Source organism: Equus caballus, chromosome 25 (genome assembly GCF_041296265.1).
Source record: "Equus caballus isolate H_3958 breed thoroughbred chromosome 25, TB-T2T, whole genome shotgun sequence".
NCBI lineage: Eukaryota > Metazoa > Chordata > Mammalia > Perissodactyla > Equidae > Equus > Equus caballus.
The window spans coordinates 36628970-36654234 of NC_091708.1; the positions used below are offsets into that span (position 1 = coordinate 36628970).

General features: G+C 41.3%; 1 protein-coding gene across 1 annotated transcript in view; it reads right to left on the reverse strand.

The window, feature by feature from the left end:
• Window positions 1-25265, reverse strand: part of PSMB7 (proteasome 20S subunit beta 7) — a 56372-nt gene that overhangs the window by 14110 nt on the left and 16997 nt on the right. The window contains exon 6 of the mRNA XM_001502120.6: window positions 14968-15026. Coding sequence (XP_001502170.1) covers window positions 14968-15026 — 59 coding nt within the window. The remainder of the gene's footprint in view (window positions 1-14967; window positions 15027-25265) is intronic.

A 25265-nucleotide genomic window follows, 5' to 3' on the forward strand; every position in this document is an offset into this window, starting at 1 on the left:
GTGCAAACTTTTGTTAAGCCTGCCTGCAGTGGACAAACACGGTCCTCCTAACACGCCCTTCAAGTGCCGCCTATGCCCATCCTGAGATAGAGTTTTGTATTTTATAAAGGGGGCCACAGGGATGACACAAGAGGCAAAAATCAGTCTTCCACCCAGACCTCTGCAAAGCCATGTGGGCACTTTCCACTGGACCCCGTTTTTACTCCTCTATCACCCCAATTCAATATACCTGAGTTAAAATAAACCAATGTACTTGTCAAGGAACCAAAGTTAATGAATCCTTAGATGTGTTTAATATTCTGATGTCACTGCAGTTCTCATCTTAGGAAAACTATATTCCCACACAGGAGGATGGCGACTGCGAGGGCGACAGTGTCCCACAGATACAATGTTCATTGCAAACATTTTCAAAAATCTGTACTACCAGGTGGAATTTTAAAATACCTATTTAGCACAACTTCATATTTTTAAAAATTTTTGTTTCTGCACAATTTCAGGGTTAGAGGAGAGGGGTATAAATTACCTCACAAAAACCCACAAGTCACATTATTTGTTAAGGTTAAAACTTTAACTACCTTCCTGAGGTATGCTGCTGGGCTCTCATTACAGCAGGTAATCCCACATTCCGCCACGCACAACACACTAAGTACCAGCATCTCCCAATTACACTGCCACGTAAATCTCAAAGGACATCTGAAAAGCCTACACAGCTCCTGCACCCACTGCCGAAACACAGCCACCTCTAATGGAACATGGCAGCTTTCTAAACTAAATATTCACACGCAGGGACAGGGAGGCGAAACTCGGCCTTATCCCACACTGAAGAGCAGACGCTAATTACAGGGCCACACTGACTCGGGAAATGACCACCCAGACAACTTGAGACACTGTCTGGAGTTTCGTTTTCCTATTTCCAAATATGTTCAGCTGTCCAAACTTCCAGGATTACACAACTGAGAGAGAGGACGTTAGGGCAGGAGCCCCCAGGCCTTTGTACCTGACGCCTCCATCTAGAAGGGTCTCCTCTCGTCTTCAGGTTCCCTGTTCCACTCCTTCCTCAAACCCCTAGACCAAAAAACTCGTGAGGAGTCGCACGCTGTGAGGCCACCTTAAAGTCCCCAGGACAGAGCACATCAACTCTCCTCTGTGGCACCTCTATGCCCCGCTTCTGGGTGCCGTTTTCGGACTTTTTACCTCAGACTTTCAACAGTTGTTTGTGGGCCTGTCCACCCTACTAGGCTGTAAATGTCACTAAGAAAGGCACCATGTCTCATAACTAGGAACAGAGCTTGGCACCCAGTTAGAGATCAGTAAAACTCAAGTGAATGGAACCCAAGGTCACCTTTCATATCTCAGACGGACCCTCATCTATGAATAGTTTACAAAGGCCTTAATGGCAACTCCAATGGGGATACAGGTGTGCTTCTGATGGTGTAAGTACCAAGAAACTTCTGGTTTCTTTGCCCACTCCCCTTCTACCTTTGCCAGTTTTGATGTGTTGCAGAGATTTTTGAGAAAGCACCTTTTTTTAAAGCCTTTATAATATCAGAAGGTATCCAGGGTATATTTGTTCTTACCGTAATCATTTGGCTATTTTTGGAACTGTTTTCACCTCGGCTAGCAAAACCTAGACTTGATATAGGCTGTGATGCAAAAAAATCACTGTCATAATAGTAGTAATGGCTTTGAAATATCTCATCTAAGCCAACTTTACTCTCATGCCTCTTAAGAATTGCCAATTCCGTCAAATATTGGCAGTTCCATTTATTCAGATCTTCCGATACATAAAATTTGCTGACTTTTCCCCCTTTGAGTTGATACAGATATATGAAAACTGTGAAGCTTTTTTTTTTGGCTAGAAATGAAACTTCTCTGCCTGTGCAAATTATAGGGGCATTTTTAAATTACCATATGTTTTAGATCAGAAGGTAAAAACAGTACAGCAGCCCATGAAAACTTTCCAGCCCGTGAAAGCTGACAATTAACTCAGTGAAATGCAGCTTGGGCCCCTCAAGAACTCCCACCCTTATAGGTAGCAGTCCCATTTAACATGTAAATATCCTGCGTTAGTAAGTTTACCATTTTTATTTTACGGTCGTTTACCTGTGCCATGTAAATGTAGATAGATACCACATTTGAATATTTAGCCCCAAATGTTATTTTAAACTTAATTTTTCCATAGAGCTATATGATTAAAAAAAAATAAGAAGAAACTTTCCTAAAATTCTGAATCACACTTCAGTGTATATTAACAAACGTGTACTGTTTGGCTGCTTTGCACACCCACATGCCCACCACCTCCCCCTTTCTGATATCGCACACCACACAAGTATAATAAACCATGTTAATATTTCATACCACTGTGAAATATGCTGGAGTATCAATTCAACATCTGCTGTCTTTAGGGTCCGGGAGTCCCGCAGAGACACTTTCAATTTGTAATTGAGTTCTATGCTGAATTAATCAGCAGTTTATCTTTTTTACTAAAATAACGTCTTCACCACTAACCCAGATTTACATTAACAATTTATGCCAAATTACCTGCCAAGGCAAAACTTATAAGATTCTAAGCTACCATCCAGTAACATTCAGTCCTATATTTCATTTCTTATATTTCTCTAACCTATACACAACAAAAGTGGAAATCCATTGTTCAAGGGCTTGTGAGCCTCTAACCACAGAAGACCTCTGGGATTCCCGACACAGGGTCTCACTCTTGACAGTGAAATTTGGGGGGCCACTGTTCAATAAGTGGCGATGATTCAAAATGTTTACAAAATAAGACTTCTAGAATGAAATGAAATCGGTGAATAATAAAAGAGCTTCTTTTCTTTCTTTTCCCAAGGAGCTATGGCATTCCAAATCTTGGCTTGGCTTGAGTAACAGAAAATGACAACCTAGATAAAGCGAGCATTTTTAGTGGCTTAAATTATGTCCCTGAGACCCAAATTAGCAAAGGCAACTCAATTTGATAAGAGATGGATAAAGAAGTCCATTTTCTCTTGGATACCATGATGCAGAATATTTTATTAGCAACAAGATCTTCCTTTTAACTCCATCTCTATAGCTGAAAGTCACTAAACATTTATTTCTATTCCATATTACCCCCGAATCTCGCTCTTGCCTCTCTCTGATTAAACAGTCTCTGGTCACAGAGAAGTTACATTTTGCCTGCTGGATCTTTGCCACAGGTGCAGCAAGCAATATACTTTGTGAAACATTTCTCCTATATGGTATATTTTCCCTTACATTTCAGTTATAGGAAGTATGTAAAGTGAAAACATTTCAAATGGAACACCTGCTCCAAAGAAATGTATCATAAATAATTACCTATCTAGTATGGAGTAAAATAAATCCTTCTTTTCAATCTACTTTGCCCATAGCTGTATAAGGGATTTCCACCATCATACAGAATGGCCTCTTTCAATACTAACTCTGGATTACAGCCCCAAGTGTAATGTCGTGCAATCAGTTGGTACTCCATAAAGGATCTGCCAACTGATTATATACTGATTATATAAGAAAATGAAATTCAGTGTTTACAGAGCAGGGTAGAAGATACAGAAAAATTTTTGCACAGAAATATTTTTGACAGAAAAATCAACAAAGAATTCTCAAAGTCAATAACTACAGCAGTATACCACTTGTAGTACTTTCATTATGCCTCAAAAAATTGGAAATACAGAGCTTCAAACTTTACACAAGGTCACTTTCCTAAAATTTGTTGATTCTCAAATTCCAGAGGCCAGGCCCCCAGAGAAATCCATTCCCAGCTCAGTGGAGATTGTGGTAAACTATACCTTTCTTCCAGGCCTCCTCCCATTGAACCTCCTTATACTTCCTAAGAATAAATGGGAAGAATAAGACACACTTTCTAAAATTTCTTTCACCCCTTGCCCGAAATATCCCACTTTGAACTTCAACTTTTATCAAAGGTAGGATACCATGGCAAAGGTGGAAATGATAACCAGCCACCACCATTAACTGAGGCTCTGGAGATACAGAGACAAGGAAGACACAGACTCGGCCAGAGGCAGAGATATTTAAATGGCCATTCTAAGTCAAGGAAGACTAAGGAATCCTAGAGAATCAAAGGGAGAGAAGCAATTACATATGAAATCCCAAACTCTGTACAGTAGGGAGCAAAGTCTTGCTCTTGAACATCAGGTGAAAGACCCAAGAAAACTTCCATTTGCCCCATAATATAAACCACCACAGGGGCCGGCCCCATGGCCGAGTGGTTAAGTTCATGCGCTCCACTTCGGCGGCCCAGGGTTTCGCTGGTTCGGATCCTGGGCTCGGACGTGGCACCGCTGGTCAAGCCATGCTGAGGCCGCATCCCACAAAGCACAACCAGAGGCACGCACAACTACAACATACAACTATCTACTGGGGGGCTTTGGGGAGAAGAAGAAAAAAGACAAAACAGAAGATTGGCAATAGTTGTTAGCTCAGGTGCCAATCTTTAGAAAAAAACCACAAAATGACAGTGTAAGCAAGAAGATCCAAGGAAGTAACCTTAAATCAAGAAGTCACCTTCTAGCACCTACAACATGACTGACAAACATTAATGTACAACTGAAATTTCACAAGATTGTAACCTATCAATAACTCAATAAAAAAGAAAAGAAAAAAAAAAAAAGTCGTCACCTTCTACTTCTCCAAAGTCGGCCCACCGGTGGGTTCAAATTCAGGAGAACAAACTCAGTTTTTAAAAGGAGGACAACTCAAAATATCTGGCACTGGCGAGAAGCTTTAACCATCAACAGTGTCTTCTCATTATCATTTATTCTAAAGCTTTAAGGGCCATTCTCCAACTCACCCACTGAACCATAAGGCCAACTTTACTATCTGTTCATTTGTAAAATTAACTGTTTAACTCCACTGGAAATCACTAATAAGAATAATTCTAATCAGGGTTCCAGAGATTATATCTTTGGGTTTTGACATCTCTAAAAACTAGTGCTTTACATTAAATACAACCACAGAGAAAATTATTGGGGAAAATTAACACATTTTTTGATCCCAACAATAAAGACACAATTTACTACATCTAATGCTTCAGGTCTTAAGGAAAGCCAATATGCAGAATTATGACCAAAAGCAAATGACAGAAACAGCCTCAGGGAGAGCCTCTAAAAGGGACCTTTCAATATTTAAACAATTGTACAACCAACTCAATTAGTGCCCAAATCCAGTGCATAAGAAAGTTTGTCAGGGGTTTCAATAGTTCCATCTCAACATCGCCATAGTTGCATTAGTTCTTAATAAATAAGGAACCCATCAAAACCACAATGAGATACCAACTCACACCCACCAGGATGGCTATAATCAAAAAGACAGATAATAAGTGCTGGCGAGGATAAGAAATTAGAATTTTTATACATTGCTAGTGGCCAAGCCACTACTGGAAACCAGCCTGGCAGTTTCTCAAAAGGTTAAACACAGAGATACCACAAGAACCAGCAATTGCACTCCCAGGTATATACCCAAGAGAAATGACAACGTATATCCACAGAAAAACTTGTCCACAAATGTCCACAGCAGCATTATTCATAATAGCCAAAAGTGAAAACAATCCAAATGTCTATCACCTAATGAATGGATAAATAAAATATGGTATAGCTATACAATGGAATACTATTCAACCATAAAAAGGAATGAAATGCCAATATATGCTACAACATTGATGAAATATTATGAAAATATTATAAGTTAAAGATGCCAGTCATAAAAGACCACATATTGTATGATTCTTGTCATATGAAATGTCCAGAATAGGTAAGTCTATAGAGACAGAAAGCATATTAGTTGTTGCCTAGGGCTGGGAGGGTTGGGGGTAAATGTGGAGTGACTGCTAATGGGTATGGCGTTTCTTTTGAGGGCAACGAAAATGTTCTAAAATTGATTCAGATAGTTGTACAACTCTGTGAATTTACTAAAAACCCTTGAGTTGTACACTTAAAGTAGGTGAGTTGTATGGACATAAATTATATCTCAATGAAGCTGTTATTAAAATAATAAGCTGTCCAACATTTTTAGACCAGAGGACCTAAAAAAAGTGAAAACATCTAGTGACATGTCACAAGTCAATCAAAGAACTCACATTCTAATTTTTTAAAAGCTGGAGATCACAATAAACAAAAATATCAGCATAAATCCTTAAAAGTATTTACCAAGAAAGAATTTCAGCTCTAACTATATATTTTCCCCCAGACATACAAGGTACCTAAAGAGATGTAGCAACCAGACAAACATAACCTTAAAATCTAAAACTCAGGAAAAGTGAGTCAAGCTCAGCTCATTAAGCTGACACCTATTAAAGCGCTACAAGAAAAACAGTCTTAAACACCACCAATCTCAATACAGACAGGAAAATCGCTGTTTATGATAGCTATCGAAGGTCAGGTTTTTGCTTTTTTTAAATTTTGCATTTACTTAAAATTCTGTTTGATGCCAACAGGGTTCAAGTCGCACAGGAAGGAGCTTCGGCCAAACAGTGATAGTCTTCCTTGATCTCCATTGTCTGCTGTGTGGGTTCCGCCAGCAAACCTCCCAGCAAGTGGTCACCTTCCTATGGAGTCATTAAACCCCTGAATGTCAGCTGGTGGGATTAGCCAGCAGCTTCCACACCTGAGCCCTGGTGGCAGGGACAGAGGCATTTGGATCAAGATCACTAATGAATACAGAATTCATATGCCGCTTGTCAGGGCTCCTGAGCTCAGAGTCGCACAGATGCAACCTAAATAAGACGGAGGACAGAACAATTGTTGACGAAGATTAAAAAGTTTTGGCAGTTGGGGAAAAAAAGAGCACCTCATTATTCAAATATGATAGTCTCGCTTACTTTTTTTTATTTTTGTTCAAGTTATTCATGATTTGCCTCAAACGGACAAACGCCATTCACCAATATTTAAAGACTTGGTCTCATTACTAAATCTGAAGAGGGCTATGCCATCTGAACATTAGCTATATAGAGAAAAATAGCTCTCTTGTAAAGAATATTTGAGAACTTTGGGGAAAAAAAACAATCACAGGATATTTGGGGTGGACGACAGTTAAAAGATGAAAATCTAGAATTCAAAGAGAAGAAAAACATATCTTCGATAGCCAAATGACTTATTTGTATTTCCCTCTTAGTATCTCTGTCCTTCTAACTTCCTTGCACCTTTCTATTCCTGGGCCCCCTCCAATGACTGAGCTCACCAAAGAGGCTTACACACCTCCTCTGACCCTTGTTTGGCTCCCTGCGATCTTCACAAGACCTCCTCAGAGCAAAGGAAGAGCCCAGGCAGCCCACACCATTGCTCACGGGCACTAAGATGTCCTCCCTGCTCTGCTGCCACAGAATCCCAGGCCTAGCAAGGAGGCAGGAGAGCACAGTGACTGAAGACATCAGCGGGCTCTAAAGTCGGATGGCCCAGGGTTCAAACCACAACTCCATCAGTGACTAGTTGGGTGATCTCAGGCAAGATAATCTGATCTCCCTGCACCCCAATTTTCTTCTCTAAAATGAGGATAACAAAGTACAGACCTCGCACCATTGTTGAAAAGTCAATGAGAATGCAGAGAAAGCTGCTAAAACAGAGCCTGGCACTGCCTAAGTACTCAACAAGCATCAGCTACTATGACCACTGTGCTTTTAATACCTTCCCCCCATGGCAAGAAGGCAGACACTTCCATGGCCTGTGTTAAGTGTTACGTAGGCTGCGTCTGCGGTCATTATGACCACTACATATGTCTGTCTCCAACTGTAAGCTTTCAGATGGGAACGAAGAATCATCACTCTCCATATTATGCTATAAATCACAAAGGCTGATGCAAGGAGAAATAATCATGTTAGTCGTTGCTATGTGATGTTTGTATCCTACTACTGAATAACTAAAAAATAGAAGCAGCTGCCATATTTTAGAGCCAATTTTGTGTGAGCCACCATATGAGGTGTTTTACAGACCACATCTAATCCTGACAGCAACCCGCAGGCAGGTCTCTGGATCCCCATCTCCTAGATGGACAGTCTTGGACCGTGGCTTGCCCAGAGTCATGCCCTGTGTACAGTGGAAACACACTCGCAGCCCAATCCTCCAGCTCCTAAGCTCCTGTGCCCCCTTCTAGCTGACCACAATGAACTCACGCTCTGTATTTTCCTTTGGGACCAGTCTATGTGCCAAACTGAATAGATCCTTTTTTCTAATCCAAATAATGCAGATCTCTTACGCTACTGTCCATCTGCAAAGCGCAAAAGAATTCGTAACTTCAGTGTCTTTCTACTACTGGACTTAAAAAAAAACCCTGCAGTTACTTCTAAGATTTGCTGTCAGGACACCATATTGGTATCAACTCCTTCATTATTTAAAGTGGATCTATAGCTGCCTGAAATGACAGATTAATTCTGTTTTCTCGGTAGCTAGGTGTTTGGCGTCACATTTGTGAGGTAACCACAGGCCTTTAGGACGATAGCTGCTCACATCTTTAGCAATCTATAAGGGCTTCTCTAGAGGCCAGCACTTGCCGAGTGATGAAATATGACTCCATAAATCAGACGGCTGAAGTGGCACTTGTATGAGTCACCATCTATCTTCGCAGCCTCTCTCTGAAGGGGATAGGGTAGGAGCTCATCCCTCAGTACTGAGACCAGAGAAAGGACTATCACAGTTGGCAGTGACTAAGCATGTGCTGCTTAAAACTGAAGACACACTAAGAGTAGGGGGGAAAAGATCCTGCTGGTGTTAGCATGCCTCAGGCAGTGGTAGAAGCTTCAGCAACTCATCTTCAAAAGGCAGAGAGCCAGAGCTCTGGAAACCTGCAAAAATTGGCTAAGCCTGCAGTCTTCATTTCTTTAAGTTGAGCATCTTCAAAGTCTGGAATTCTAACTGTAGGGCACGGCAGCTGCCACTGCAGATCCGATCCTCTCAGTTTTTGGCAGCTCTCAACCTGAGATTCTAGCAAAAGAATTTTTCAAGTTGCTATTATTGCCTGTCATGGATTTATAAATATTGCGCACTATCTGCTGTGGCATGGCTCTCATGGGACGCCGGAGCATGCCAAATGCATAACAGAATGAAAAACAGTTTCTATTCTTCAAATAAATGCTAATTTTTTTTAACTGTGCTCACACGATGTGTTTGGTGACCAACTTCAATAGTACAGAATATGTATCAGAGAGGGGAAAAAAGCTGATTGTCTTTTCCAGCAGCATTCAGCTGCTACTTTCATTAAGCTTGTTTAATTAGATTCCAGATGCTAATTTGCAAGTCGATACCAGAGGGTGCAGGACAGTTTGCCTTTGAATCGTCTCCCTGTGATGTGCGTGTCCTGCCGCACCACCACCCTTCAGCGGCCCTCACACGCTATTCTGACAATTAGTGCAAAGAGGGGACAGTATTGATCTTGACAGACTAAATATTAATCTTCTACCCATTTTAATGAATTATAATCTTCAAGAGTTTAAATTTCTCACTGAACCTAAAGGAAACATTCCTTCTTACAAAGAAACAGGATGGAAGGAAAACTAAACTAAGTTATCTGATACATTTTCCTTCATTCCTTCCCCACCCGAAAATAAAATCTGGTTTGTTTTTGTTTTTGTTTTTGTTTTTTGGTGAGAAGGATCCATCCTGAACTAACATCCACTCCCTATCTTCCACTTTTTTTTTTTTTTGCTTGAGGAAGATTCACCCTGAGCTAACATCTGTGCCAATCTTCCTCTATTTTTTGTATGCGGGATGCCTCCACAGCATGGCTGATGAGTGGAGTGGGTCCATACCTGGGATCTGAGCCTGCAAACCCAGGCTGCTGAAGCAGAGCACACGGACTTTAAACACTCGGCCACAGGGATGGCCCCTAAAATCTGTTTTCATTTCAGTAATTTTAGCAATTTTCAAGAGACAGACCTCCATGAAGCTAACACCATATTTCTAGGGACTACAGTCAAATTCCTTATACTTAACTGGAAAATGGACTCAAAAGGCCACAGTGAGGTTTTCACTAGTTTCCTGTCCAGCCAGCCTGTGGGTAATAACCAGGATCAGGGGCTTAATCCTTACACCAGCCTTAGCAACAGAAAGAAAAAATCTAGGGCAATTGATCTCCACGCAATTCATCATCACCAAAAAAAAATGCTAACATAACAGACCCCTTGTCATTAGGTCAACTCATTTCAAAATCCCCTATTCTGCTAACATAGGTACAATGTCAGAACAAGCACCTTCACTGATAAAAATAAAGCATGAGATTTATCACCAGTAAGTAATGCAATTTTTTATGCCTTCATTTCTATTACTGCTGAGTACTATGAACACTAAAGGTGAAGTTAGCAAACTGTTTTAAAGGAAGTTACTCTGGGAACTACTAAGTAAAGTTGCTTTTGACACCTTTTTATATCCGTTTGTTAACAATTACTGGCTGAACACCTACTATGTGCAGTTACCATGGTAGATGCAAAGAAACAAATGAATGAGCACACTTCCTGCCGTTGAAGGACTTCCAGGTCAATAGCAAGGAGAAAACGAATGTTACAAGACCACTAAAGGCAGTGTTAGGGCCACAACTGGCTGAGAATTTTTACAGATTTTTCATGCGCCTTAAACTCGCATGGTTGGCTGACAGTTTCTCTGACACCTTGAACCAGGGCTTCCACCTGAGGCAAGTCACTGGCTCAGATAACCGGAACAGCAGAGGCATGTCTCCAGCATTCAGGAATCCCAGCTGGGGTTTACTCTTCTGCTTTTTGGCCCGTAACTTCCCAATGAGCATTTGCCCTTTGCCCCATCTTCGTTCTGCCTGTGTACTTAATGGGGTGTTTGCTTTGTTGACTCTGCCCCAATACCGACTATTATTTGAGAAGTGTATTAGCTATCTTCCTCTTATCTCAAAAAAACGTTGAGCACTTTCCAGAGGGGAAAAAGAGAAAGTCCCCTCCATTTCCCAGGTGGCTTTTGATGACTCAGATTTTGCTTTAGCTCAGGATTATCCTGTCTCAACTCAACAAACACATATGGAACATCAGCAGCTCAACAACAGAGACTGTTTCACGGCCCCTACCCTCAAGGATCGCCCTCTCTGGTTTCAGGAGACCGCCCTGACAACAGTTGTAAAACAATGGGACAGGTGTGCACAATGGAGTATGGGGACACAAACAAACGAGGAAGGTAGGGTACTGCTGGCAGCAGAGCAGTGAGGAGGACTGGACAGCAGGCAAGTCCACACTGTATCCTAAGAATGGTGAGCAAGCGAGAAGGGCCGAAGGGGAGCAGGAGCGCAGACCTATGTCCCACAGTTTAACATTCACGCCCCTGGGCTGAGGCATGATGCTGATATATGAATACGTTTTTATTTATATTAATAGAACGCACTCATTTTCATGTGTCTTGGGGAAAAAAATAACCAGCACATCAAACCCAGGATTTCACAGATATAAACATTTAAAAAATAAATTTCAATTAAAAAAAGGTGAACTGAAGTGGCTGTAGGAAGAGGGGAAAGTGAACTGACCGGAAACGGCACTGTGTGGTGAGAGAATGTTCTGTCTTGATTTGACTGGCAGCTACTTGGGTAATTACAAATGCCAAAATCTATCAAACTGTACACTTAAGATCTGTGTATTTTATTATATGTAAATGATACATCAATCTATCAATGAGTTTATTAAAAGTAAATTTTCAAGAAAAATAATAGTACAGGTGGCACCTGGATATGGCAGAAACCTTAAATGTGGTGCGTAAATGACAAGTTCAAGAAACAAGGCTAGACCAGCTCTGTCCAATGGAAACATGCGAATCACATTTTAAAAAGTAAAAATAGGTGAAATTAATTTTAATAATATTTTTACTTAACCCAATATACTTAAAATAGTATTGTTTTAACATGTAATCAATATAAATATTATTAATGAGATTTTCAAAAAATTTTTCTTACTAAAGTCTTTGAAATCTGGTGTGTGTTTTCTATTTGCAGCGCCTCTCAATTCAGACTAGTCACACTCAAGCGCTCAATAGCCGTATGTGGTTGGTGGCTACTGTACTGGACTGTGTAGTTAAAGACAATGAGAAAACATTAAAGGATTTTAAGGAGGGAGGGACTTTCATTCCATAAATACTACAGTGTAGGCCCAGCACCGTCCAAAGCACAGGTCTGTCGTTTAAAAAAAAGAGACTACAGGCTTCCTCTAATTTATCTGTTTTAACAATAAAGCCAAGAGTTTGCTTCATGAATCTGGCCTAAAAATTACTGTTTGGCAAACCATTCCCGATTGTGACAGCCTAAAACTGCCCCCTCCCAATGCAGCTCTGTGTGAAGTGTGCGGCAGAGACTGTCCTGCAATCCATGCACTACGTGAGCGGCGGCGACGCTCTCCTGGGTTTCTGCTGGGACGGGTCCAGAACCCTTTCCCATACGGAGAGGAAATAAGCAACTGAGTCATCCACCCTGCAGTCTCAAAGCAGGCAGGAAAGAGAGTGATAGAGGGCCTCTTGCCACAGACAGACAGAAAGCCTCCCTGGAAAGGAGGAAAATAAAAAGTTTGGAAATTTGACGCCAAAACATTTCCATGAGTTCTACGCAAAGGCAGAGCCAGAAATGACACCTTAAGCAAAGCCTCTTTCACAACAAAGAAATCACGAAAACGGTGTCCTCTCAACTGGGCTAAGCAGTCTCAGCCTGCCACCGAAACCAAAAACCATATCATTTAATCTTCACCAAAAGAGAGCTGGGTGGCCAGAAGCTGGACTGCTAAATTTTTTTAGTTATCTGTTAACATCCCTTTAGATTTGTAAAGTATTACCTACTGACAGTTGCTATACTATTATTTACTTTTAAACTCGCTTCACTGGACAAGCAGGAACTACCTTCACCTTAATACTGATTTTTGTTGATTGCCAGTGAATAAAAACCAGTCACCTGAAATTGTAAATGTAACTAATCAATCTGAAATGGGATCTGATCCACCTGGTTTAAGGTCTCACAGTTAATACAGAACATTAAGTAGTCTGAGTTACAGATAAAACCCATCTAAGGAGCACATTCTTCAGATTGATAACATCAGAAGTTTTACTGAAGAGATGACCACACTTCTCTTTACTTCCCCAAATCAGATCAGTATTAAATTCAAGGCTTTTGAATCATTTCAAATCCAAACTCTAACTAAATAATGTAAAATTACTTTAGCAGAGTCTAAGTCACTTTTACTATACCACATGCTTTCAACTTTTTCTGAAATTCTCATTTTTCTTTAACATATAGAGGTCCCAATCAATTGGAAACGGACAAAGCTTTCAAGAAAATGTGAAAAGATTAATGTGGCTTAAAGGAGGGCTTCACATCACTGAGGCAATTTTCTAAACGAAAATCATCGGAGTGTTTTTCCCTATACCTTTTTGTTAGTTCCAATGGATTTGTGGAGCCTTAGGAACTCCTTTCCTTTAGTTTGAAGACTGAGACCTTTTTTTCTTTTTCTTTTTAAGTGACCTAGTATATCTTATTTTTTCCCTGTACTTAAGAACCCCAAACAAAAAATAATGCTGATATGGGAATAAATTTTCACACTGAGAAATGAAAACAGAATCCTAATTTCATTCATAGTTGATACTGGGACCTGTTTACTATTCTTAATTGGAGAAAGACACTACTATTTTTAGTATAGAACACCTAGCTAAATCCTATCTTTCGTCATGTTTTAATTCCTGAAGATGTCCAAGAAACAGAAGAAACCTAGCCATCAGTGACCAAGTGTGCTAGCCTCACGTACAAGGGAGTAGTGGCTTCTGGCCGGAGGCCTCTGTCCTGGCTGAGCAGCAGCCACAAGTCTACCTTCTCCGGCTCTCACAGCATTTGGCCTGAACCTAAAGGGCAGAGAGAGCTGCCGAGCTCCAATGACACTCGGCGCTCTGTTGACGATGAGCCGGTGGAAGAACGAAATGTTTAAACACGCAATCTTCTCCAAAGATGATCAGGCACACAGCATTGTCAAAAAGTAATTCCCAGAGACATCCACTGGCATCTAAACAAAGCAATACTGCAAAGGTAGAAACGGCAGAAACCTACATATTAAGGAACAGGGTAAACCACTCATAAACAGCCTGCTAATGGGTGAAAACAAGTTGATACTCCCTGTCAAAAAGTTAACCTCTATCAAAAAACCAAGAGCAGATGATGAAGGCTGCCTTCAGGACTTACGTGCCTACAAGCTGGTTTAGTGTAAGGATAAAGCACAGTGGAGGAACAATGGGGTACCACGAAGTATCCAAGCACACTGAACATTCTTTGAAAGTGACAGTGGAAGACTTGTGGGCTTGTTCTTGGAAAGCTGGGGTGAGGGGGAGAGGGGGTGCTTAATGGGGGGGTGCAGCTATCATTAAAGCAGACTTAGGTGAAATGTCCTTCAGAAGATACCACCCTCCCCTATCACCACAGAAAATATAATAAAAGAATCTCTTATATTTGAGACAGTAAATCCATCACACTCTGAGAACAGTCCACTACACACATGATCTTCTCCCCATCTTCTACCAGATGCAGAACAATCTACAGGGATTTTTAAAACTGCCCTCATTTTCAGGCCAGGTTGGCATGACACGCAAAGACATACACAGTTTCTCTATTCTTAGTGAGAAAACAAAAAAAACTGTCATTTTCAGATATCGTGACACAGAAATCTTAATGCACAAGAAAACATTCTACATTGCAGCAGCTTCACAGCCAAGAAGATTCCCAGACAGCCCAAAGGCCAGAGCAAAAAGGTGAATAGTGCTGGCTCCTCAAGCGTGAGGGAGGGCAACACGCAGGGCCACTCTAAAACGAAGCTTTCCCGAGCAACCAGCCTTCTCAGCAAACACAGGATCTGGGCCAAGAGCATGCCGACTAACAACAGGGCTGCACAAGCTTTGGGGGCATCGGCAATCAACCTGTAAATGTCCACCACACAACCGGAAAAATACGTGAAAGAGAAGAAAACTGCAGGGACTTACATACCTCCATATCTGGCCTAAACTTATCTTCAAACACAGCCATTGCTGCCAAGGAGCCAGAACCTGTAAGGAAAAGATGAATTTTTAGTGTATTTACCAACTTCCAGCTTCTCCATCTCAAGTTTACCTCAGGGCAGTAAAATGGCAAAACTCGCCCAATGCCACATTCAAGTACAGTGTAAATATTAATCCTACAGGGCCACACAAACCAGGTAAACACTGCTCTTCAAAAGCCTGCAGTCACACTTACCACTATCTCAGGTAAACCTGCAAGTGGCCCTATTTCACTACTGACAGGAGTAATTGTAAATTATTCACAATAAAATGCTGAAGCATGAAAATGCGGTGATGGAGAATTTGTATTTTTTCAAGAAGTGAATGCCACATAATTTCATGTATCCTATGCTCAGAGTCTTGTGCTCCACAACTGTGCCTTGGCAGGCTGCTGGGTATAGTGCTAAATACCAAGCCAGTTAGAAAGAATAGATTGTTTTAATGAGCTGGCCCTGGTAGAGTCACCTTGACACGTGGGGAAGAAACTACAGCACCAGCAATGGTAATAGGACCGCGCGCCGCAGCCACCAGCTTATTCCAGCTACAACTGTAAAACACTTTATTGTGTGGCATTTATTTCGAGCTATTATTTTTAGTTTGTACTTTGAAGAGTAAAGCTGAGTAGACAAAATGACAGACAAAGAAACAAAAATTTATTATCACAATAGCAAATGGCTGAAAGGTTATGCTGCATAGATATTAACAGATAGCAAATTTCTCCCTACAAAAGTCAGAGGTAAAGGCATTACAAGTTAGTACGGGCTCCCTTTGAATGGAGGTAAAAGGCAGCTCAGCACTATTTGAACATTTAAACTTGCTTTGTTCAGAAAGCAGAGAACCTTTAGAAAACCATCATCTTGTCTTTACAGAGTCCTGGCAATATTTCAGGATACTCTACTTTTGGAGAGAGGATAGAGTTCCCCACAATTTTTTACTCCAATTAGAAGATTTTTTGGCATTTATTACTTTTTAACTTGTTTTGCATAACACTATCTATTTAGCTGGGTCACAGAGAAAACCATATTTTCTATTTAAAATGATTTGTGTACATCGCTTGACCACCTCAATGGTTTAGCAAAGGAAAAAGGCAGCGATTAAACAGTTTCAAATGAGGTGTCCTGCTGATTTTATCAAGTCTGCTGAATGTATAATGAAAAAGGAGAAGCTGACAGCAACGCTGCATTGAGAAAATACAGACTACCTTATCTGAACCATTTAAGGAGGTCCAATTATAGATCAAATTTAAAGGGTAGAAACAGCAGATTTACAGACACAAATCAATGAACATGGTAATCCCGATGAATATGACAGATACTCCTGTTAAGGAATATTGCTGCGGTTGAGGATCATTACCTTCACAGCACCGGATACATCATATCCAAAGCAGTGGGAAGCGTCGAGTGTAGACCAGCATTACAAGCAATGACTATTCATTTAGGCTTTGGGAGCAAAAGGCAACCCCCCATTTTCCATTCTCACAATTTTTTCTCCTTAAAAAAAAACGGGGGGGATCTAAAAGGATAATAAAAGGCCTTCGGAATGGAGACAGAAATTAAACAGATATAAAACTAGTGCACCCAAATGAAACTAGCATATATGCAAGAGCAAATTCACCAAAACCAAACCTCTGAATTTCACAGTAAACGTGTCCTTGAAAATCTGGAAAGAGGGTCAAATTCCACCAAGATTTTGTGGGTTACGAGTTTACTCTGAGATTGAAGGGTCAAGGGGAAAAAGTAACCTAAGTTTCTGTGTTAAGGCACAGAGGAGACCAGTCTCGGACTTACTAGCTTAGTAGTAGTGGTTTTGCGTGGAAAACAAAGGGCGGCTGTCATAAAGAAACAAGAAAATTGCAAATAAGGAAATCTCAGAAAACAATACTTCTAGATACAAAATACTTCTGCAGAGCACCGAACAGCAGGCTTGCCTTTTCCAACCTGGTCCAACAACATCCCTGCGCAGAGCCCAAGGGTAAACACCCAGAAGCCCAAAATAGATATTCAAAAAGGACAGGGGAAGGGCGGGTATTTACCAAAAAGCTAACAACTTTGTGGAAAACTGTAATCAATTTGTGTAAAAGGGGGAAAAAAGCTTAGCTTAAAGGCACTTTTCCTTAAAAGTTACTAGCCCTGTTTTTTTTTTCCTGGGCCATCCTTTCTTTGACAGTTGCACAGTAAATTAATTTTACTCTGATTTTTGCTGGGCACATATTTCTTCTGCTTAGCTTCATCCAATATTTTAAGAAAAGAAAAATATCTCCCTCATGATAATAATAATTCTTCCATTATCAAAAACCTTTTTTCCTGCTTAGAAACAACACAGCAGATAAAATTTCTATAAATGGAAATTACATACTAAATCCAGAATCTCAGAACAAAAAGTGTCTATCCAATGTGGGGACGCTTCTTACATTATCAGAGACAGATTTTTTTTTTCCTTTTTCTCCCCAAAGCCCCCCAGTACATAGTTGTATATTCTTAGTTGTGGGTCCTTCTAGTTGTGGCATGTGGGACGCCACCTCAGCACGGCCTGATGAGTGGTGCCATGTCCACGTCCAGGATTCAAATCAGCGAAACCCTGAGCTGCCGCAGAGGAGCACATGAACTCAACCACTCGGCCATGGGGCCGGCCCCCTTTATTTTTTTTTTAAATATTTTTTTTCCATGATTTTTTTTTTTAAGAGTTGGAAGATTTAGGAGAGATAAACATAGAAAGGACACTGGGGCCCTTATTTCATTGTATTTCTGCTTCCCTTTTTACACGACGCCCCCCAACACACACTCTCCAACCTATACGTGCACACACATGTGCATGCACACATACACACAGCTGAGAAGGTTTCTGGAAAGCAGGAGCTTGGGGAACTGCCTGATTCTGCTTCCCCTAAAGTCAAAGATAAGCAAATTCCAAATAAACTTGAAAAGAAGGAGAAATTCAACATTCAAAACAATTTCTAAATCACTTGCAAACTAGCTCCTGCTCCCAGCTTTTTAGGAAAAGGAGGACTTTGGCGCCCCCTTTTCAGAAATCACAGAAGTGCTGGGAGATGGATACAACTGACTTTGTCAACAGGTTTCTAGGAAACTCTGAATGTGTGTCTGCTATTTAGAAACTGAAGTAAGAATTTCAAATATGCCTGCAATCGCCCAAAGTGGCAAGACAATAGATGCAAATCCTCACATAATCTCAAGGTAAAGCAACCGCAGGAAGAAACGAAGAGCCGGCCATTAAAAAGAAAAAAGATGGTAAGCTCAATGAGACCAGTGTTCTTTAATAATTTCATTCAAGTCTCCTAGATTTTGTTCCAACGCCACTTAAAACTATATCTAATAAATCATCAGAAAAATGTCATACTGGTACAGCAGCTATGTGACCTACAGAAAGTTTAAATATTATATCTCATTTTCCCCATAAACCATAATAATGTCCTGAGACATTCCATTCTTTCAGCACTGACTGACCTAACCTGGCACTCTCATACTCAAAACCAAGGCAAAAATCCTTTGAAGGAACATTTACCCTGGTTTTCTATTCCAAAAACAATGTCACCTTAGACAATTAGTCAGAACTGTCTGGTTTCCCATTAAGGAATAAATGAAGAGAAAAACCAGGCAACACACCTGACACTCCACCAACACCAAAGTGACAGTAATTTCCTAAATGCCCATACCATTTCAAGCTTATCTCACCTTGGCACATGGTAATCCCTTTGGCCCCCCTGACAGTCTAGAGAACTCCAAGCCACCCTTCGAACCCCAGCTGAGAGATCCCTTCTTCCCAGAAGCCTCCCTTGACCACCACATCCCCACGAGAGTTTATCATTCTCATCTCTGCAACTTGTCCATCCTTTCACATCGGCATCCGCCATGGCTAGCAGTCTCTGGCACACAGCGAGCACTAAACAGAATTTGTTGCATTAAGCTGGGCTGATTTGAGTACAACTGTTCAAATGGAGGAGCTGAGAAAACTCTGAGCTGACCCTGAAGGAGTAGTAACAGCAGTAAATGCCTTGATAAAACGTAAAAGAATATTTATTGCCTGATTTACCATACTGGGATGAATATAAGACAAACTCAAACGTAAAGCAAGTTCAATTTTCAAAAAGAAAAAAAGGCTTTAAGCCCACAAAACCATGTCCTATTATACGTGCTAGTCTGGTCCAAACCTCTGCGATATCACAGGAGTGAAATGCCCTCCTTGGATTTCTGCATTCCACTACAGAGGCTCTCCGTCTCATCAGTAGTTTCCATGCAGCTGCTCCTTAGCAACCTCCACCAAGAAGGCCTTTTTCAGCCCACCCACAGTTACTAAGTAGCCAGTGTTGCTTCCAGAACAAAGCTCTTTAAAACAGGAAAACGAGGTACAATTCAGTGACCAACAGTTAGAGAGAGAACTGTGCAAGACATAAGATGGCTACTTAGTTACCCACTAACCTACCTCCTGCATCTGCTGTCCTCCCCCAGGCTCACCCATGCCACCCCCCCCGCCGACACACACACCCCACCCCTGCTCAACCACTCCTGCCCCCCAACCACCCAGCAGCCAGGCTGAGAGAAACAGGGATGCGGAAGGAGTCACAACTCAGTCCTCCTGCACCCCCAGGGCCACAAACTGCTCTGCACTCCCCGATCCACGGCAGCCACCCAGGTGGCTGGCCCTGGTGGCCCCTGTTTGGCGATATTATTAAAAGAATCCTCCTACAACAGATGCCCCTATGGGGTCCCAGAAAGAGAGTCTGCTCCCCATCTCTGACTGTCAGGGCCTGACTCACTCACAGATGTTCCACATGCCACTGCGGGTCACCCACACTGCTGACCTCCAGGAGAAGGGAGTCCCAGGCGCGAATGCCACGAGGAGCCACATCTCCAGCCAATCTTTTAAAATAAGGCCAGTGGTTTAAAAAAAAATGACTAACTCTGGTAAACAATGTGACATACAAGCCCTGAAGCTCAGAAAATATGTGCAACATGCAGAACATTAATAACTAAAAAGGGCTCACAGATAAACACCACCAATATACCAACAGAGAAAAGGGACACAGAAGTTTACAAAAGAGAAAAGGGAGAGGCCTATCCACATTTAGGAACACTGTTCAAGTTCACTAGTAATCAAAGAATATGAATTGAAATTAAATAACCCTTTTTTTTTGCATTTTAGATTAGGAAAGATTAAAAAGAATAATACCCAGTGCTGACAGAGATATAGTCAAAGGGGCACTCTACCACACTTGCAGAAGCAAAACTGGATAGAATTTTTCTAATGGGCAATTTAGAAACATCCATCAGAAAGCGTAAAGCCACACATACCCACCACCCAGCAAGTCTACTGAGAGAGTATTTCAAAGAAATAAACAGACAAGTTATGTATATAAAAAGATCATTATTTAGAAAAGAAAAAAACTGGAGGTACATGTTAAGATCCAACAAACAGGAGATACAGAAAATAAACAATAAAATACTACACATACGGTCATTAAACATGACAGTATTTTTTTGGCAATGGAAAGATGTCCATGATATAATACTTAGTGAGGGGAAAACATGTTCCAAAGCAATATTAACAGATATGCTTAGACAATACATATTATACAAAACTGGAAGAACATAAATCAAAGTATTGTGCTTATTTCTGGGTGGTGCTATTTTCTTTGTGTTTACTTATATTTCTTATTTTTCTTCAAAGACCATGCATTACTTGCAATTTTTTAAGGTATAAGAAGCTTGGAGAAAATAAGAACTCGATATCATGAAGGGATGGGGAAAAAAAAGCAAAAAGACCAAGTCCTTGCCAGCTGTCACGGTTTCGCTGTGTAACAGCAGCAACACGCAGCTTATTCCTGAAATTTGTATAGAGGGGCCTGAAGGTCAATCCATGCACGAGTCAATAGTCCCAAGGAACGACAGCAATCCATCATCACAGACAGACAAACACACCCCGTCTCTCTACCACTGTCCTTAGCAGGGCTTCCTGAGGACGGTCTTCAAGGTAAAATCATCTTCATAATGAAGCCCTTTGAGCATTTCAGCGCCAAGCCAGGTCCCACCTCTTCAGAGGTCTACTCTGTGGCGAACAAATTACTAAAAGGACCACAACAGTATATGCGGTGCTGAAGAAACGCCAAAGCGCACTCGCACGGGTTCTGTCTGCTCTCCAGCCGTGGCAGGCAGGAGCAGTGCCCTACTAAAGGGAGACTGACTTTCAGAGATAAGGAATTTGCCCAGAGCACACAGCCAGGGAGGAGCAAATCTGGGAATCTGAACCGAGATCGCTCTGAATTTAAAGTGTCCCACATTCCTTCCATGCCACCTTGTTGCCTCTTAAATAGCAAAGCCAAATGCTTCAAATCAAGATTAGCAAGTAAGCTTATGTAAGCATGGAAGCAGCTATATTTTCTTAGCTCCTCACCCCAAAAAAGCAGGCTTTCTACCTTGCTTTTTCTTCAGATTTCAGCAGAACGATTACCACACATCTGGATATGGTTAATTTGTGTTGTTTTGCTAGGAAATTCAAATGAGACTGGGATTTTAGCTAAACGTTTTAAATGATTAAACAGATGCTATTCATTGTTTAGCAATGCCACTCAAGTTTCTGTCCTCAGTACTCATTTTAAAATAGCCCCATTCAAAAAAAAAAAAAAACCCAGTGAACTTTGTCTCCATTTTCTAAAATCGCTGAAGCTGTTTCGGATCTTAGCTTATCAGCATTAGGAGTACGATTTGACCCTAACTTTTCCTAAGAGAACAATTCAACTCAGGATACAATTTTAAATGTATTAAGAAAATTTTACTATCTAAGATATTGCTTTTACTTGCTACATATATTTTAAAACATCTGCATTAATACGGCTTAAGGATAGTGGGGGGTTTTTTAAAACATGAAACATTTTTATAAAGTTCATTAAAGTACTAAATCAAACTCAGCAATTCTAGAATCTCCATTATTAGAGACGCTGAAGAAACAATAAGACTGAAACAATCTTCTAAAACTTGCTGCTCTAAGCGAAACTCTAGGAAAGATCTGAAAGCCAGCAGGTAGAAACGTGCTTTTCCTAATAAGGTCTACGCTCACAAACTCTCACACTGGGGAAGGGGAAAACATTTACTGAGGGTCTTTTAGGTCCTGAACCCTGAACTCAAGTGATGCAGGTATTTCCACATCTTACAGACAAGAAAACTGAGGCTTGGCTAGTTCAAGGCAATACAGTCAGTAAGAAGTGGTGCCAAGATTCACACTAGGGCTTGCAGCTCTTAAGCCCACGCAACTTTCCAAAGGGCAAAATCCTACTCATTCCTTCAAACCAACCACCCCAGGTGCCCACCAGCTGGCAAGCTCTGGGAACACACAGCTGCACAGGAGGCAGCACAGCTCTGGCGCCTCCTCACTGCTTCCGCCAGCACGTCACTGAGGGCCTCGGAGCCCAGCGTGGCCACCAGACTGCTCCAGGAGGCACCATCACAATGTCAAGCACAATGCCCACGCTGCCCCTGAAACTGTGTGGTGTAGCAGCCCCACCGCCCTAGCTTCCTCCCTCCTACGAAGGGGATGAGGACAGAACGTACTTCCTCAGAGGGTGGCCAGGGGACTGGAGTGAGATGACACACAGCGAGAATGCCTGGCACATAGTGAAACCCCAGTAAAAGCAAGCTAGTTCAAGGTCCCCATCCTCCAGGAGCTATTTTATACAATCAATTTCAACAAGTTCCAGGGTTGGCAGCTTTACCGGAAACAGCAGTGTTCAAACTTTCTTCTCTCAAAGTCATGAGGTTCTGAAAGGCAGCAGGAAACGGATTTCTCCTGCTTTTCCCCAAATCAATTTAACCAGATCTTTCAGGAAAAAAGCCGCTCCTTCTGCTAAGGCGGGGCCCACTGTAAGCACCCAAGGACCTTTGTGCCACTGTGGCCTGCCAAGGCGGAAGACATCTGCAGCGATACAGGAGTAACACACAGAACTTTCTAATCCATCAGTGTCAGCTCTCCCTGACAGAGTGCTTACTCACACTTGCTCATTGTTACTCAACCAGCCACTCGTCCTGGGTAAAATTTGGTGCTTTCCACAGACTTAAGGATCAGGAATATTTTTCACTCCATTCCTGTCTACAAGGCCTAGTCTCCTGGTATTGGTGCTTGCTCTGTAGGCCAACACTGCCAGTGTTTGAAGAGCTGATTTATGAATATAAAACAATGCTGGTGCCAGGGGACCACATTGAGCCACTAGAGAGCAGTGGAGCACCTCTCATCGCTGGGGAAAGTTCAGACCCCGACTAGTAATGGTTTAATTGTATGCATGCATTTCATTAGAAGTCTTGGCCAAAGCTTGGAGGCGAGGCAGGCCAAAGCAATCAGACAATCCTGCATGGGTTGCTGAAATCCAGATTTGTCCTTTGTCAGCATAAACAGTTTAATTTGATGTTTTCACTCCTGAGTAAGCACTGAGTATTACATTTAAACCCTCGTGAGGGGGAAGAATGCTTCCTTTTCATCAGTAAATGTACCTCAATGTCACAGTCTACCTTTTATTCCCAATGAATAAAAAAATATACATTCCATTTAATATGCTTAGAAATAGATCTTTAAAGCATCCAATGACATTTTCACTCAAAAACTAATTTCTCAAAAAATGCAGCTCCTTTTCTAAACGTGATGTAGTCAAAAAGAAGTTAAATTTTACTCTAAGTAAATAATTTAAAATGTCACTTGGAAGGGAACAGGGATTTTTCTTATAACTGCAACTGCAACTCTCACTGACCTGACAGGCTATAAACACTTAGTCTTAAGAAAGGCTAACAATCAGGCAGCCAGGCCTGAAAAGTGAAAGGTTTTATTTCATTAATGTGTTTTAATGAAATGCCACAAGGTATGAGGATAGAAAATTGTTCTCCTTCAAATAGAGGAGTCACCTAACGCAAGGTTTAGCACATGAAATGGAGGATGAAGATTACCCCAGACTAGCTCTCTCTTAATCAGCCCCCATGAGTAGCCCCGTCAGGAAACAGCCTGCCGAGCACGGGCGCTCTTCTCCTTCCTGCTGCAGGAGCTCAAGGCAGTCCGAGCTGACAGGTCTTTCAAAGGCGTCCTTTACTCCGGTCCACATTTCAAAATAACTTCCCAAATTACAAGTTACTCCACTTTGCAGGTCTTTTCCAAGTTTTCATGTCCCTTAGAACTCTCAAGGACAAAGGACCAGAAAGTTCAATATTATAAAACACACCTAGCCTTAATCAAAAGCAAAGGTGTATCTTGTCCACAGAGCCTGTGTACAAATAGAAATTCTACTTCCTGAAAAACATGCGCAAAGCACTGTTACACATATTTTCTAACTTAATCCACCTGTGAACTAGATGGTATTTTCTAGATGACAAAAAATTATGTTCAGAGAAGTAAAGGAACCTACCCAAAGTCACACAGCTAGTAATGGCAGATCTGGTTAACAACAAATCCCTAGTTCTAGGAACTGCCCAGTGAAAAGTCTTCCGATGCATGAAATGACTTTCCACTTAGTCTGTCCAATAAGACAGTAAAAGACCACCAAGCACTAGGTTATGACTATAAAGGCACTTTTCTGCAGCAGGGCCAGTTCTGGTCCAATTCTGAAACAAGAGCAGGTAAAGATGAATTCGTTAACCTCGCTCTCTCTGAAGTGGGGTTTAAAGCAAAGGACTTAAAATGCGAGCACTGCATTTAGCTGTTCTGAAAAGTACTCCTGGCAAGGGCTTTCACTTGGTTGTAGACTAAGAACTGAACTCAAGCCAGAGATGACTTCATGGTAAAACGCCAGAACAGAAAGAACAGAAGGAATAGCACCCTACACATTAATTCAATACCACACATTTTACCTACAAGGAATATTTAATATTTTGTAAGCAGAATTAAGAATAAAGTCCACTCTAATTAGAACAGATTAAGAACTGGCAAGGGCTGGCTGTATTACATTCCCTGTAACAACATGATGAATTTTAGAAGTAAATATTTTCTCATTTCCTAACGTAACGGCACCATCTATTGGCTTAGTACCATCTTTGCAGCAACCAGGAATCAAGATGCATAATCCAACTTTCATGGGCTTTCGGTTCCCAGTTGTTTAATTCCTGGCATTCTAGGAATGCCACTATTCCAAGAACAGTGGCATAAATTTTAAGATATGAAATCCATGCATTGCACATTTTAAATCTTCTGAAATGGATCTTACTTATATTAATCAAAGCAGGAAAAACTGCCAGAGAAATCTTAGTACACAGAACTGGGCACAGA